At 48.2% G+C, this 15873-nt stretch overlaps 2 protein-coding genes across 2 annotated transcripts; both read left to right on the top strand.

The window, feature by feature from the left end:
• Nucleotides 1-3221: 3221 nt before the first annotated feature.
• On the top strand, nucleotides 3222-4544 carry LOC129331069 (protein ABHD16B-like). Its single transcript, XM_054981396.1, has one exon. The coding sequence runs from the start codon at nucleotides 3222-3224 to the stop codon at nucleotides 4542-4544; it is 1323 nt and encodes a 440-aa protein (XP_054837371.1).
• Nucleotides 4545-13138: 8594 nt separating this feature from the next.
• On the top strand, nucleotides 13139-14509 carry LOC129331062 (protein ABHD16B-like). Its single transcript, XM_054981390.1, has one exon. It carries the CDS (start codon nucleotides 13139-13141, stop codon nucleotides 14507-14509), a length of 1371 nt encoding a protein of 456 aa, XP_054837365.1.
• The last annotated feature ends 1364 nt before the right edge of the window (nucleotides 14510-15873 follow it).

Genomic DNA, 15873 nt, shown 5'->3' with positions numbered 1-15873 from the left:
TGGTGTAGTGGTTAAAAGCAAGGAGACTCTAATCTGGAGAGCCGGGTTTGATTCCCCACGCCCCCGCTTGAAGCCAGCTGGGTGACCTTGGGTCAGTCACAGCTCTTCCAGAGCTCTCTCATCCCCACCCACCTCACAAGGTGATTGGTGTGGAGATAATAATAACATACTTTGTAAACTGCTCTGAGTGGGCACTGTTGTCCTGAAGGGTGATATATAAATCTAATGTTATTACTATTATTATTATCTCCGAGTCCTAGGAAGAGGTTGGCAACTCTAGCAGAGGAGGAAAGGAGAGGTTGCACGGGCTGGAGGAGAAGAGAGTTGCTAAGAGTGGGGAATGGGAGCAGTACGGAAAGAGAAGAGGGGCGTCGAGGGAGAGAAGTGGAACTGGAAAGGAAAATGAAGCAAAGGGCTGAGGAGAAGCAGTGGGGGGTAAGCTGGCAGTGGATCCCATGAGGGAGAAGCAGTGGCAATGGTGGAGGTGAGGCAACTGGAAATTATAAAGGGGTGGAAGTTTTTATTTATTGGTTATCAACTTCATTTATAACTCACTAGGGGGTCGCCATAAATCAACTATGATTTGAGGGCAGAATTTCATTTTTTTTCTTCACAATGGAGCCCCAAAGTGGCTGACCGCATTCTCTCCTTCCATTTCTCTCACAACAACCAGGGCCGGCGCACCCATAGAGACCAGGTAGGCGGTGGCCTCAGGCGCGAGGGCCCTGGAGAGGTGCCGGAGGGGTTGTCAGGGGTGGAGGCACATGCTGCGGAGCTGGTGTGGCTGGCCCACAGCTGCTGCAGCCAGCCCTGTGCTGCTGCCACCGCCACACGCCCCCCAGCCAGGTGCAGCAGCCACAAGCTGCTGCCGGGGTGGCGTGCAGAGCATGGAGCAGCCTCTGCCCGCCACCCCAGCCATCTGCCGGCGAATGCCCCGGCTTGCGCTGCACGATGATGTCATCGCATGATGATGTCATCATGCAGTCTGTGGTGTGTGTGCACTGTGCACGCGCGGGAGGGGGGTTGCCACAGGCACCAGAGACCCTGGCGCTGGCAGTGACAACAACCCTGTAAGGTAGGTTAGGCTGAGAGTGTGTGTCTGGCCCAGGGTCACTGAGTTTCCATGGCAGAGTGGAGATTTGAACCTGGATCTCCCCAGTCTTGATATATTGTTGAAGGCTTTCACGGCCAGAGAATGATGGTTGTTGTGGATTTTCCGGGCTGTATCGCCATGGCAATGCCAAGACCACGGCAATCCAGCCCGGAAAACCCACAACAACCATCGCTCCCCAGTCTTGGTCGCAGTACACTGGCTTCCAGTAGCGCCCACTGCCAGGAAGGCCAGTGCGAGGGGAAGACGGATGGGATCCCACCCCCCCGTGAGTCCTCCCAGATCCCCAACTTGGCCCCCCTCATGGCTTTCGGCTTCCTCCATACCTTAGGATTCTGTGAAGTCAACAGTGATGTCACAAGAGGTTCATTACTATGGCAACTCAAGATTAGAACTGCGGTCCTGGAGGAACTTAAAGTGTCTGATACATCAATCTCAATTAGTTCCTCCAGATCCCACAGCTGACTGATATATGGGGCCAACTCTTGCTCCATGATCTTTATGAGCACAGTGGCTTTATATCCAGCCAGAAACTAGACGGTCCCTTCCCGTAGCGCTCAGATCAAGATGGGGAAGGGATTGATCTCGAAAAACAGCCACTGGCTCCTTGATCGGGACTGGGATGTAGCTTGTCTTGCCAACTCCAGACTGGGATATTCCTAGAGGGATGGAACGGGTGATGAGGTTTGGGGAGGAGAAAGAGCTCAAAATAGATTTCACGCAATAGAGCCAGTTTGGTATAGTGGTTAAGAGCGGCAGGACTCTCATCTGGAGAGCCGGGTTTGATTCCCCACTCCTCCACTGGAAGACAGCTGGGTGACGTTGGGTCAGTCACAGCTCTTCCAGAGCTCTCTCAGCCCCACCCACCTCACAGGGTGATTGTCATGAGGATAATAATAACACACTTTGTAAACCGCTCTGAGTGGGTGTTAAGTTGTCTTGAAGGGCGGTATATAAATCGAATCAAACAAATCATGTGTTTATGTGTATGTTTATTAGATTTATATCCCACCCTCCCTGCATGCAGGCTCAGGACGGCTCACAACAAGCATTTAAATACAGAGAAGCTCCGATAAACCACCCCTGGATAAAAATGTCAGAAGGGAGTAAAACAAATGATTTCCTCGCTGTCAGAAAAGAGTTTCTCCCGTGCAGTCAGGCCAACAAGCGGGGAAATGAGAGGTGTGGCAGGTGTAGTTGAAAAGGAACACTTTGAAGGTTTCTAGTCCTGATGAACCTAAAAGTTTCCATGCAGCGATTCCCTGGATGGTAATTTGGGCGCAGAGAGAGCATCCAAAGAGGGTGCACTGGAGGGACCCCATGTCCTTGGTGGGGCCAGACCTTCTCAGAGAAGAATGGATTTTTGGCAGGGCTGGATCAGTTCCCCAAAGGGACGCCTAGCTCTAGAGGGCTTGTAAGTTTGCCTACGGCCAAGATCCCTGACGACCTCCAGCACATGATCTTGAGATCCCAGAGAGAGATTGATAGGAAGCTTCATCCCATCATGCCGATACAGAAAAGAGGAGAGCTGGGTTGTTGGAAAGCTTTTTCCGTCTTTGCAGAACCGATGGAGCAGCTGTTCTGACTGGAGGATGCCCGTGAAAGATCTGGCCTTTGAGTTCTCGTGCCCAAAAGAAATTTATGCTGTGGGACCAGTGAAAGGGTTCGGGATATGTGGGGCAAAGCTCTACGCTCCATTCTACCATCTGTAACCCCGGCAATGAACTCTAGGGAATGGCTCACACTGGACAGCTAAAGACACCCATGGTAGCCTGTGGCTCATGCAACCAAGCCTTCACTGGTGTAGTTGCTCACAAAGGAAGTTGACCTTGCTAACCATTACCTTGGCCTTGATTGGCTGGCCTGTAAGGGCTCCAGGAGGAAGTGCCCGGTGTCCTTTGCAGGGTGCCAACTCCACCACCAGCAAACTCAAAGAGGCCGAAGGGCCCACTTGCTGCACACACCGGGTTAAATGAAGGTCCTCCAAACACCACTTCAGCTCTGTAGATCACTCGCTGCCGTATCCTGTCTCCTGCCTCCTTCCTACAGTTTATACCTTTAGGAAAAGTACGGTTATACAATCTTACGAGCATTGCTAGGGAACTTCAACATGTGTTCCAAAATGAAAGCATGCCTGGTGATCAAGGATGGATGTTTATTCAGGAATTGGCCCGTGGAATACCGTTGGGATGAGTCCAAGGGTAGCAAAAGCAGCAGTGTTGGTGTTGGGAATGGTAGCAGCACCACCATCAGCAAAGCTCCGAGTTTGCCCACGGCTAGCAAGCACGGAGGGCCAAGACTATCTCAAACCAGCGTCCTGCACAGCATGAAGCAATCCTCCAGCAAGCTGGCCAGGTACGCCATCGCTCACTCTCTTGGCCGCTGGTTGCTCTACCCCGGCTCCGTTTGCCTCTTGAACAAAATCCCGCTGTCTTTGCTGGTGAGCGGCCGGACCCGCCTCATGGAGGATTTTCAAGGAAAACGAGCCAAACTCGTTGCCCGGGACGGAAACAAAATCGATACCATGTTTGTAGACAGGAGGCGGAGGAAAGATCCTTTGCAGCGGGGAATGCAGTTGGTGATTTGCTGCGAAGGGAACGGCAGCTTTTACGAAGTCGGCTGCCTTTTTACCCCATTGAAAGCTGGGTATTCTGTCCTGGGGTGGAATCACCCGGGGTTTGCAAGGAGCACGGGGAAACCCTACCCGAAGAACGACATCAACGCCATGGAGGTTGTGCTCCAATACGCCATACATCGCCTTAACTTTAGCCTACCGGACATTGCAATCTACGGCTACTCTTTAGGCAGCTACACAGCCACGTGGGCGGCCATGAGCTATCCAGAGCTGGGCGCGTTGATCCTGGATGCCTCCTTTGACGGACTGCTCCCCTTGGCGATGAAACTGATTGACAAGAGGTGGAGGAAGCTGGTGATGAAGACGGTCATGGAGCATTTCAACCTCAACGTGGTCGAACAGCTGTGCAAATATCCAGGGCCCGTTCTGCTGATCCGGAGGACCCTTGATGAAATCACCAGCACCCAGTTCAGCAAGGAAAACAACATTCCCATCGCCAAGACCAACCGAGCCAACCAGCTGCTGCTGCAGCTCCTTAAAACCCGTTATCCGGAGATTATCTCCGGGACAGAAGAAGTGGTGCAGCACTGGCTTTCCGCTGACAGCCATGTGTTGGAATCCATCGTCTACAACTACTTGTACAAAGTAGATGAAGACTGGTGCCTCGGGAAGCTACAAAGCTACAAAGCCAGTCTGGGACCAAAAGCTGATTTCCCGTGGATGATTGGCAAAGGCCTCTCCGGCAGGCAGAAGCAGCAGTTGGCTCTGTTTCTTGCCCGGAAGCATCTAAAGAACGTGATGACCACACATGGGAGAACTTTGCCACCCGAGCATTTTCAGTTGCCCTGGAAGCTCTAGCTTGGGCATGTCGAGTGATGGTTTGGTTACAAAGAGAGAAAGAGAGAAATACAAGCTACGATTTCAGTGATACATTTTGTGCCTGCATGTTTTGTGAGGTTTTTGAAGACAAAAGGTCAGCACCCACTCTCTCTTTGATTTCTTCACCCGCTGATAGCTGGTGTGTAAATTGTGATGGCCTGGGGTCAGAATGGCACATCTCCATGGCAAATCATAGAATAGAGTCATAGAATCATAGAATCATAGAGCCAAAACACACGTTAAGAAATACCTAGGTTCAGCACGTGTTCTCTTACCTCAAGGTTTGCCGGGATCTGTAGGCGCCCTGGAAGCTTAAAGTTTAGCATTTACAGAGCAGCAGAAAGTGGAAGGGAAATACAGGCGCCTGTATTTCCCTCCCTGCTGCTCTGTAAATGCTAAACTTGTTCTCTTACCTCAAAGTTTGCTTGGATCTGTAGGCATCCTGGAAGCTTAAAGTTTAGCATTTACAGAGCAGCAGGAAGGGGAAGGGAAATGCAGGCGCCTGTATTTCCCTTCCGGTTGCAGAGTGGATGACGACTGAAGTTGTTTCCACGCTGCTCTGAGTTCAGCGTCTGTTCTTATATTCCGCCTTGTTTAAGAGGCGGACTGGCCAGGTGTTTCCTCGTCCATTGATTGCCCTGCCTCGTCATCCCGAATCAGCTCCAGCCACCTCTGCGCTTGTAGTCAGGTGCTGCAGTGCCGTTGCCGAACCGCCTCCCGCGCCCAGCCCTTACTCTAGGCTGCTGGCTCTGACGGCTGCCCCCAACTAGCGACTGGGGTTGTTTGCGCTTTGCTCACTCCCTCGGCCCCAGCATCTTCCCTGGGAGGCACAGGCTGTACCTCTGGCTGCTGCATGGCCGGCTCCACTGGTGCCTCTTCATCCCCCGCAGCCAGTTCCACCGATTCTGGGGCTGGATTTGCCTGCCCAATACAGTCCTCCTCCTCTGACGAGGACCCGCTGGAGGCAAGAGCTCGGTCCAGGGCTGGGTCACGACACTTGCCCAGAATGAGCAGCCATAACAGAATGAAGTTTTTTTAGGGTTGCAAGGCCCCCTTACCCTCCCAGCGGGAAGGGGGAGACCTGGTGCTTACCTTTTCATGGCTCCCATCATGCTCTTTGTGTGTGCTTGACATCACTTCCAGGAAGTGATGTCATTGCTCAGGCATGGGGATGCAAATGTACTTCAATCGGCCCACTGCAAAGCACAGGAGTGGTTTCAGGGTGGCACGATGACATCACTCCCGGGAAGTGACATCATCCCGGGAAGTGACATCATCACGCTGCTCTGGGAGTGCACCCGGGAGGCCCATTCCTGCACTCCTCCCCACCACCAGTCAGGTAAGTGGTGGGTGGTGGTGGAGAGTGAATGAAATCTCTAGAGTTTTTATAGGGATGTGAGGAGTTTCATTGGCTCCTCTGTGTCACCTGACAACAGCCAAGACAGGAAGTTACAGGACCGCTTCAGACAAGCTACTTTACCAGAATCAAAGCACAGCGGAAAGCACTAGCATGGCATAGTGGCTGAAATAGGATCTGAGAGACCCAGGTTCGAATCCTCCACTCAGCCGTGGAAGCTCCCTGGCTGACTTTGAGTCTGCCCTTCTCTCTTAGCCTAAACAGCCTCACAGAGTTGTTACAATTTGCAAATTGAGGAAGAGAGAAAGTTGCAGGCCACTTTGGATGCCCATTTGGGGGGGGAACACAGTATAAATAAATGAAAGAAATGATAAGTAAATGTTCTTTTCGTGGCAAGCTGAGACCATAATGCAGGAAAGAAAACCAAGGGAGTTTGGCAATCGGAGTATCCAGTTCACCACCCCATGCCTCTACCCCCCATGGCAAACGTGACACGTATTTATCCTTTTAGTACTAATTCACACAATCATTTTTGCACGTTAGGGTCATGGGTTGTGTGGATAAGGGACACACACACACATCCAAAATATCCTGAGTTCCACTTTCTTTGAGATACCAAAGACAGACAGAGGGTTGCCACTTGCCAGCACTGCTTCCACAAATGCTGGGAGAGGGCAACACCTGGGGAGGGTAGAGTTTGGAGAGGCTGCAATGTCACTTCTATAGTAATTTCACCCAAACTCTATGATAAAGATGATAGAGGCAGAGAGAAATTCCTAGAGCGTCGCTATGGAGCCTACTTTCCTGCTATTTTTATTCCTGCTCCTCAATTTTTCAAGGGCGAGGGATTGGGCCGAGGGTGGGGGGGTTTAGTTACCAAACCAAGGCATACCTCAGCAAAGCAAAATAAACCATCCCATAGATGCTTTTGTAGGATCATGCTCAGGGCCCTATTATCACATTAAATATTGTGAAAGAATTCAACGGGGTGAATAGGGTTTTTTTTTCCCCTTGAATGTTGCCTTCCCATTCACTGCGTGGCTTTCTGACTTTTGTGAAACATTAGCAGTATTTGCTTCGGGTCTATTTCTTTACTGCCCCGTTAAGCGCCTTCAGGCTACAGCGGTTTGGATTACGCAGCCCCCTTGGTGGGTGCTGATGGATTGACGGTTCAAAGCAAGGAGCAAATAGCCTTTTGTCTTTTTCCCGTTCAGCGATTCAGTGACATTTATGTTTGTGAGACCAGGTGAGTTGATGGCTCCATCTTCAGCTCACAAAGGCAACAACAGGGAGGGAAAATTGAGAAACCGACAGAGCTTCATTTCTGAATGAAAGACACTGTTGATTGTAGAAAGAGTCAACAAAATAACATATCTGTTAAATCATATATTTCTCTATATATGTACATTTCAAAATATCCCTGTAAGACATCGAGTGATTCCGCACACGTTGGATAATGCACTTCCAATCCTCTTTATAGATCATTTGGAATGGATTTTTTTGTGTGCGGAACAAAAAGCCCACCTCAAACAATTGATAAAGTGCATTGAAAGTGCATTATCCGACATGTGCAGAATCAGCCTTCACCTGTCCTTTAAAATCCAAAGTTTAAAATCTAATTCAATGGCAGGGCACACCGTTGCTCCATATCCTGCCCTGGGAATTCTGCACTGGGACATCTCACATTGGTGTGCCATAAGACCAGTTGCTGCATGAAAACACGTATCCACAATCCACCACACCAAGTTGGTGATATAAATCAGCTCTGCACATAGAACAAGTTTGGTGGATTAAACTTTACCATCATTAGGGAGCTCTGGCTCTTGAAAGCTCATACCATGGAAATCTAGTTGATCTTTAAGGTGCTACTGGACGCAAATCTTGCCCTTCACAAACACAGTTTGTCACATATGCCTGTCTGCATATCTACCATGAAGGTATTCTGTGTTATGTACTGGTCCTCTGAGGGCATGAGAAGTTTCTTGTTGATGTTAAGCCAGGAGGTTATCTTGCAAGTATTTATCTTTCCCCACCGCCTCCAACAACTGTCCTTGAATGCTGGCTGCTGCTGGCTTGAAATGTATTCTTCTTGGGAACTGAGATGATTTCATTCTTTGTTCTGTCTAGCCAAAACCTAGCTTCTCCTCTTCATTCCCCCCCCCCGACTCCTTCACGCTCAAACTTTAATGGTCCCTGTCCTAATGGTGGGAATCTTCCCTATAACTAACACTACCAGCCCCATCCGCGTCACTTCTGCCAATTCAGCTGTCTGAGCACCTTGAACTTGATGGATCTCTAATAAAGTCACGTCAACCAATACACCTGCGTTTTTGCTGTGGAGAGCTTGGGAATCTACCTGCCAAAAGCTGCCAACATTTCTTATTTGCCTAGCTAGAGTGTATCAGCTGCCGTTTTGTGATATATCCTGCAATATCTAGAAAACATCTGGTTCTCTTTCTCTCATACATATTAAAGAGGTACTAACTTCTATACAATGTTCCTTACAATGTCTGAACAGACACCATCTCAAGGAAGGAATGTTTTCTCTGCAAGCTTGCTTTAGAATAATAATAATAATAATAATAATAATAACAACAACAACAACAACATTCAATTCATATACTGCCCTTCAGGACAACTTAATGCCCACTCAGAGCGGTTTACAAAGTATGCCATTATTATCCCCACAAAAAACACCCTGTGAGGTGGGTGGGGCTGAGAGAGCTCTGAGAAGCTATGACTGACCCAAGGTCACCCAGCTGGCTTCGTGGAGGAGTGGGGAATCAAACCCAGCTCTCCAGATTAGAGTCTCGTGCTCTTAACCACTACACCAAACTGGCTCTCCTTGTACTCTTACCAGAAGCAGAGCTGCCTACAGGTGATTCATTTATCTATTACATTCGGCATCCTATTTTTCTAGTAATAACAGGGAGGCTTATAAGAAAGAGCAACGAATCTCAAGGACAAAAATACAGAAGCTCTCTCGGTTGCAAAATCAGTACAAAGTTCAAAATATGTTCATTCATTTATAGATATACAGTGTATTTCTGTACAGTGTGCTGTATTTTTATTCTATTTTTCAATGCAGAATTAGAAATTCAAAGTGGATAAGTATACCTGCCTCATTTATCTTAGTGTCTGCCAACACTCCTTACAGCTGTTCGGTAGATGGGATACTGCAAATACACAAACTGTCATGTAAGGAAAATTTACTTACTTGTTTGTTTATTTCATTATTCTCAGTCCACTGTTCTCACTGCGACTCAAGGCGGATTACACAGTTTGAGTCAGTACAGTCAATTTCAAGGACGTTTCAATAAACAATGTAATAGGGTCTATAAATGCAAATTTCTAAAGATTTAAAACCAGCAGAAATCCACTACAGAGTGGAAGAAATGCTAAAGCACAAGCAATACTAAGACTGATATATTAAACAACATAGAACCACCCAGTAGCATCATACCCAAAGCAACTGATAGCACGCAGTAGCACACAGTAGTAAAGTCTATGGTCCCTATCCCTCTATGGATACATTCCTCTCAAACCACTTCCTTACAATCAGGAGTCATTTTGTAGAAAAAGTGCTGGAGGAACTCATTAGCATAACTCATTAGCATAACTCATTAGCATATGCCACGTCCCTTGACATCACTGGAAATGTGTCATTAGCACAACTGATTTGCATGTGCCACACCCCCTAACATCACCTATTCTGGCTGTTTTGGACCCAATCCTGGTCATTCAGGGCCAAAATTGGGTCCAAAATGACAAAAAGGGGCTAGAAATGGCCGAAAAAGGGCCCAAAATGGTCAGGATTGAGCCACTGCTGAGCAAAAGAGTGATCCACCACCCATCAGAGGCCCGATCTGGGCTGTTTTGGCCCCAATCCAGGACAAAACAGGCCCAAAATGGCTGAGAGTCAGGTGGGCGGGGCCACCTGACATGTGACCTCTTTGGGGAACTGCTGGAACTGCATTCCTGCGTGTCCCCCCTCGAAATGAGCCCTGCTTACAATACAGCCCTCCTAGCTGAGTAAAAAAAGCCCTCTTGAATAATTCAGTTTTGCACCATTTGCAGAAAGCCAGGAGAGTGGGGGCTGTCCTGACCTCTTCAGGTAGGCTGTTCCATAAGGTGGGGGCCACCACAGAGAAGGCAGCTGTTGGTTTTGCTCATGTGCAAAGTGGTGCCTGCAGAAGGCCCTGTTCAGATAAGTGAAGCTGCCACGTTGGAACATAAGGAGCGATGCCGTCATGAGTCAGCCTTGCCCTGTGCTCGGTGAAGAGTCATCCGATGAAGAGCTGTCTTCAGTTCACCCCCCACACACACACTGATCCAGCTGCAGCTGTCCTTGAGTCTGATGAACAGCAATAGCCGGCTAATCAATCAGCAGGGCCTTCAGCTGTAACAGACTCAGCTGCAGAAGGCCACTCCTCCTCTCCCTCTTCACCAACACCCTTGCAGTGCCGGCGCTGTCAGAGACCGGGGAGAACTGCAAGAACGCAGGAGGAGTGCACAACTCATGAGTCAGCAGCAACTGTCAAATGACCAGGATGAATGAGTGAATTCAGGATGTCTACCTAGTAAGTGGCTGACAGTTTAGCTCATTAAGACTTTGCCATAAAAACAGCTGGAAGGAGCAGCAGTTTGTGGAAGCAACTAGTACATTTTGTGGTTGCTCCACTGGCCTTGCCATTGTGCAAACTCTGACCCTCGGACCCGGACCCGGACCCGGACCCGGACCCGGACCCGGACCCGGACCCGGACCCGGACCCGGACCCGGACCCGGACCCGGACCCGGACCCGGACCCGGACCCGGACCCGGACCCGGACCCGGACCCGGACCCGGACCCGGACCTGACTCTTGGCTTCTCTGGAACTCTGACCCTTGGACTAGACCCTGGTTATTTTTTACTCCCAGGTTGTGATTGGCCTCTGCACTCTGACCCCTGGCCCCTGGGAGACTACACCAGTACAGATGCGGTTCTGTAGATATGAAGAACCAAGGCCATGAAGAGCTTTGTATATGATATAGCCAATAACTTGAACTGAGCCCGGTAACGGATAGGTAGCCGGTGGAATGACTACAGAATGGGGATAATATTCATTCTTCTTGTAGCTTCTGATAATAAGCAAATTGCAGAGTTCTGTACCAAATGGAGTCTCCAAGTTAGTGGGCAGCATCCATGTTTGGAAGGGTCCTAGGTGAGATGCCATCCCAAGGAACTCCCCATCACTCAGCATGATGCCTCCTTATGTGCATGAGAACAGGGCTTTTTTCAGCTGGAACGTGGTGGAATGGAGTTCCAGCACCTCTTGAAAATGGTCACATGGCTGGTGGCCCCGCCCCCTGATCTCCAGACAGAGGGGAGTTGAGATGGCGGAGGGCCATTTAAACTCCCCTCTTTCTGGAGATCAGGGGGCAGGGCCACCAGCCATGTGACCATTTTTGCAGACGGCAATTTAAACTTTTAAAAACTCTCCCCTTGTTCCAGCTGACCCAAAGTGACGTCATTGTGCTGTCCTGAGTTTCACCACTGAGTTCCACCACCTCTTTTCCCAGAAAAAAAGCCCTGATGAGGACATATATTTTCCTGGCAGATGACAGCAACTCTGTTCTTATTCTTTTTTTTAACAGGATTTTAAAATTTTATTGATAGAGTTAAAAGCCCAATAGAAAGGGCAAAGAAATAAAAGAAAGAAATAGTGAAAGAAGCATACAAAAAAGAAAAAAAAAGACAGAAATTAGAAATAAAACAATAATACATGTTTCACTTTCTATTTTTCTCTACAACACTTATCTTATTTTAGCAAACATCATACTTTAAATTTTAATCTCTCCAAAATTTCCTTTTCCACTAACGCCCCCCCTTCTATTTATTTTTTCCCATGTTTATCTTCTTTAAAATCAAAATCACAAACCATCAAATCATTTTTCCTTGTTTCATGCAGAGAGTCAGTAAGGGGTTTCCAGATAGCCAGAAAAGTAGACAATGTTTTTCTCTCTCATCGAAGCTGTAAGTTTAGCCTTCTCCGCTAACTCCATCATTTTCATAATCCAGTCATCAATTGAAGAAAGTTCTGTACTTTTCCATTTTTGTGCATACAAAAGCCTAGCTGCTGTAATCATATATAAAAATAAAATACCGTGCTGATTTTCCAATGGTTTGTCCATTAACCCCAGCAAAAAGGCTTCTGGTTTAAGCTGTATAGTAGTCTTCAACATTTTTTGAAAACATGTGTGTTTTTTTACTTTGATGTGCAACTGTAACTTTATATCTGTGACATCTCCTCCCAATGCTATATGGCTAAAATGCTACAGTTTTATGAATGTGTGTTTTATAAATAAGGCATATTTTTAAAGTTTTAGTTTGATGTTAACTTAGATGTTAATTGCAATATAGATGGAAAATGTACAATTGATTTTTTAGAAGTTTTCCTAACTCTCTAGCACTCAACTAGAACACCTGTGTTCATCGAAGTCAGATACTAGGAACAGTAAAAACAAGAGACAGAGTTTAGCAAGATTCGGGTCCAATAACAACTTAAAGACCAACTAAGTTTCCAAGGTGTGAACTTTCAAGAGTCCGAGCTCCCTTCATGGCTGGGGCAGGCACTTAGAGCCAAGCTACAAGTGACGCCTGACACAGGTTGGACACTTGTCAGCTTCCCTCAAGTTGTGATGGGAAATGTAGGCATCCTGGTCTTGCAGCTGTAATGGAGAGCCAAGCTGTAAAACCAGGATGCCTACATTTCCCATCAAAACTTGAGGGAAGCTGACAAGTGTCCAAGTGTAAGGTGGCTTACAATCGTAAGTTAAATCCATCCGTAATAAAATAAAATCCAGTTAAACACCCTCCCGCCCGAGATGTATTAGGGCACCTCTAGTGGCCGCTATTCAAAGTGCATGCTTGCAAGTTGCCCTCACAAAGGATGACTTCATTGATTGTGATGCTTCCCTGATGGCTAAGTCTGTTGAAGTTGTCGTCTGTCAGGGCCCACAACTGTCTCTGTCACTTCACGATGGCTAAAGAACCAGCGAGTTCCAGAGGCAACATCATGCCCCTATGAAGACAGAAAGGACCACCGCTCCTGCTCTGACTCTATCGTGAGCATCTGTTGCAAGGTTTCTTCCCTTGCCCCCTGGTTCCCCCTCCCCTTTTCTTTTTTTTTTAAATTAATTGCTACCTCTCATGGAAGATAACTATCGCCTCTCTCCATGTGTGTCCTGTGTTTCCCGAAAGCTCTTGCCCATGTCTTTAAAGTCTATTTTAAGGCCAGTTACAACTTTAAATCCAAGAACTGGCCCATCGAATTCCAGTGGGATGAGCCAGGCAACAGCAGCAGCGCCCACGGCTGTATCCGAGGCTGCGGGTGCCAAGCGCTCGTAAAAGTATCCCAAATGGGCCAGCCGGCATCAGCGTTCGCCGTTGGGCCAGGTGGAGACCAGGATTCCTTCCGGCGCTTCTTCTGTGGCTTCAAACAGCTGCCTGGCCAACTGGCCAGCTATATCATGGCTCATTCGTTGGGTCGTTGGATGATCTACCCAGGCTCTATATTCCTCCTGAACCAGGCCCTGTTACCGATGCTGGCGAAGGGCCAAGCTCGCCTTCTCGGGGAATATCACGGGAGACGTGCCAAGCTGGTCGCTCGAGACGGGAATAAGATTGACACCATGTTTGTAGACAGGAGAACAAAGGTGACGGGCAATGTGGAAAATCGGGGGAAGCAGTTGGTGGTCTGCTGCGAAGGGAACGTCAGCTTCTATGAATGGGGCTGCCTTTCCACGCCTTTGCAGACCGGATATTCCGTGCTGGGGTGGAACCACCCTGGTTTTGGAGGGAGTACGGGCCAACCCTACCCACAGAATGATGCCAACGCTATTGATGTGGTGATCCAGTACGCGACAAGCCGCCTGAACTTCAGGATACAAGATATTATTGTGTATGGGTGGTCTCTGGGAGGCTACTCGGCCACCTGGGCCGCTATGTCCTACCCGCTGCTGGGTTCCTTGGTCCTGGATGCCACTTTTGACGATTTGCTCCCTTTAGCCCTGAACGTGATGCCCAAGAGCTGGAAGAACCTGGTGGTGCGAACAGTGAAGGACCACTTCAACCTCAACATAGGCAAACAGCTGCGCAAGTACACGGGGCCTGTCTTGCTGATCCGGAGAACTCAGGATGAGGTCACAACCACCTGTCCAGATCTCGATGACCAGATCACCAACCTCTGGTGCAACCGAGCGAACGAACTCCTTCTCCAGCTGCTGGAGCATCGCTACCCAGACGTCATGTCCCAAGCAGGGCTGGCAGCGGTCCATTACTGGCTCAGAGCTGCCAACCCCAAACAGGAAGCTGCCGTCTGCCGATATTACAAGATGAACGAGGAGTGGTGTCTCCAGGAGCTGCAGAAGTACAAGTCAAGTCAAGGGTCTGAAATCCATTTTCCTTGGAGGGTCGGGAAGTCTTTCGCCTCCAAAGACAAGAAGCAGATGGCTGTGTTTTTAGCCAAGAAGCATATGAAAAATGTAGAGGCCTCCCACTGGTCTCTCCTGAAACCCGATGATTTCCAGATGCCCTGGAAGTTATAGCTGGAGCAGAGGAAGTGGGAATAGAAGAAAGAGACACAAAAAGAGCAAGAAAGAATTCTGAACTAATGAGGCCCTATTGTGTTCTTCCAATAATGATACATATCTTTGTAAGGGGCGGGGGAGAAAACAGATTAGCAGTTCCAAATATAGTTGGTAGTTAACAATTTTTACTAGCAATGCTACAAAGTGGTGGGGTGGGGCTTCGAGCTTCGTTTCAGCTCCTTTAGATAATCACGTTGAGAGGCGGGATATCCAGAACCTGCTTTTTCTGGTGGCCTCCAAGATCTGAGTAAAACTTGGAAAACTCTCTGCTTCCAAGCTTAGCAAGTACCATATTGAAAGAAGCTGCTTAGCAGAGCTGGGAAAGATGGAATACTACCTTGAGAAGGAATAATAGAGAGTTGTGGAGTTTGACTTTTGAGGTGGGGATAAAAAGAAGATTAGGAAGTTGGAGAGCTAGGACATGATTTGGAAGGTCTGACATAAGTACTTACCATGAACATTGACTGTGCAAACTTTAACTCTGCATGTAAAAGATTTTTTTTTGGAGAGATTCTCCCATTGTGATGTGTTTTTCCCTTTCTCCCCTCGGTTGAAGCTCTGGAGGTGCCATATCCCATAAGTCAATGTAAGCGTCTTAAAAGAAGTTGTAGAAGCCAGTATTTTGAAATGAAAGCCATAGACACAAAGATGGTGAGAGAGTCTGGATTCTTTCAAAAGGCTCGGAGTCAGAACTCTACGGCAGCTGATCCCAAAAGCCTCCTTCCCCAGGAGTAGAATGCCAATCTTCAAATTGCCATGTGCCCAAATGATCACATGAATTCAGCATGCAGTTGTTGAGAGGGATTCCTGAGGCGGCAAGCTGCTTCTTGACATGCCAAAAGCACATGGCGACACTTAGGACCCAAGAAATCTGTCACATGAAAACAGAAATGTCCATGTGTGGTTGTATCATCTAGAAAAGACCTGAGCCGTCCTGCCTGCCAGCGGTGCGATTTGCATGACAGATCGGGTCTCACCACACAGTGACGCCTGGTATATGCTGTTTAAGAGTTGGGTTTTGCAGTTTTACCCGGGAGCTGTAGTTTTAAAAGAGCCACTGGATCGGATCACTGTGGAGAGAGAAGGATTCACTCTTTTTGTAAAAACAAGAGTTGGGAGGGAGGGGTGGAAAAGAAAAGCTTTTGGCTAGTTCCCTTAACTCCTTAGTTGCTGAACTACACAGTCTCTCCCCCCCCCACCCAGCAGCATATTCCACCCAGAGGGGGGGGGAGGGAGAGACTGTGTAGTTCAGCAACCCCTCTGGGCGAAATCTGCTAGATCTTAAAATAAAGTAGCGGGGAGACTGTGCAGTTCAACTACTA

The sequence above is a fragment of the Eublepharis macularius genome, chromosome 5 (genome assembly GCF_028583425.1).
Source record: "Eublepharis macularius isolate TG4126 chromosome 5, MPM_Emac_v1.0, whole genome shotgun sequence".
Classification (NCBI taxonomy): domain Eukaryota; kingdom Metazoa; phylum Chordata; class Lepidosauria; order Squamata; family Eublepharidae; genus Eublepharis; species Eublepharis macularius.
This window is presented reverse-complemented; position numbering and strand designations above follow the sequence as displayed.

Excerpts from the sequence above, each read along its gene's own strand:
- LOC129331069 (XM_054981396.1), top strand. The coding sequence starts at position 3,222 with ATGTGTTCCAAAATGAAAGCATGCCTGGTGATCAAGGATGGATGTTTA.
- LOC129331062 (XM_054981390.1), top strand. The coding sequence starts at position 13,139 with ATGTGTGTCCTGTGTTTCCCGAAAGCTCTTGCCCATGTCTTTAAAGTC.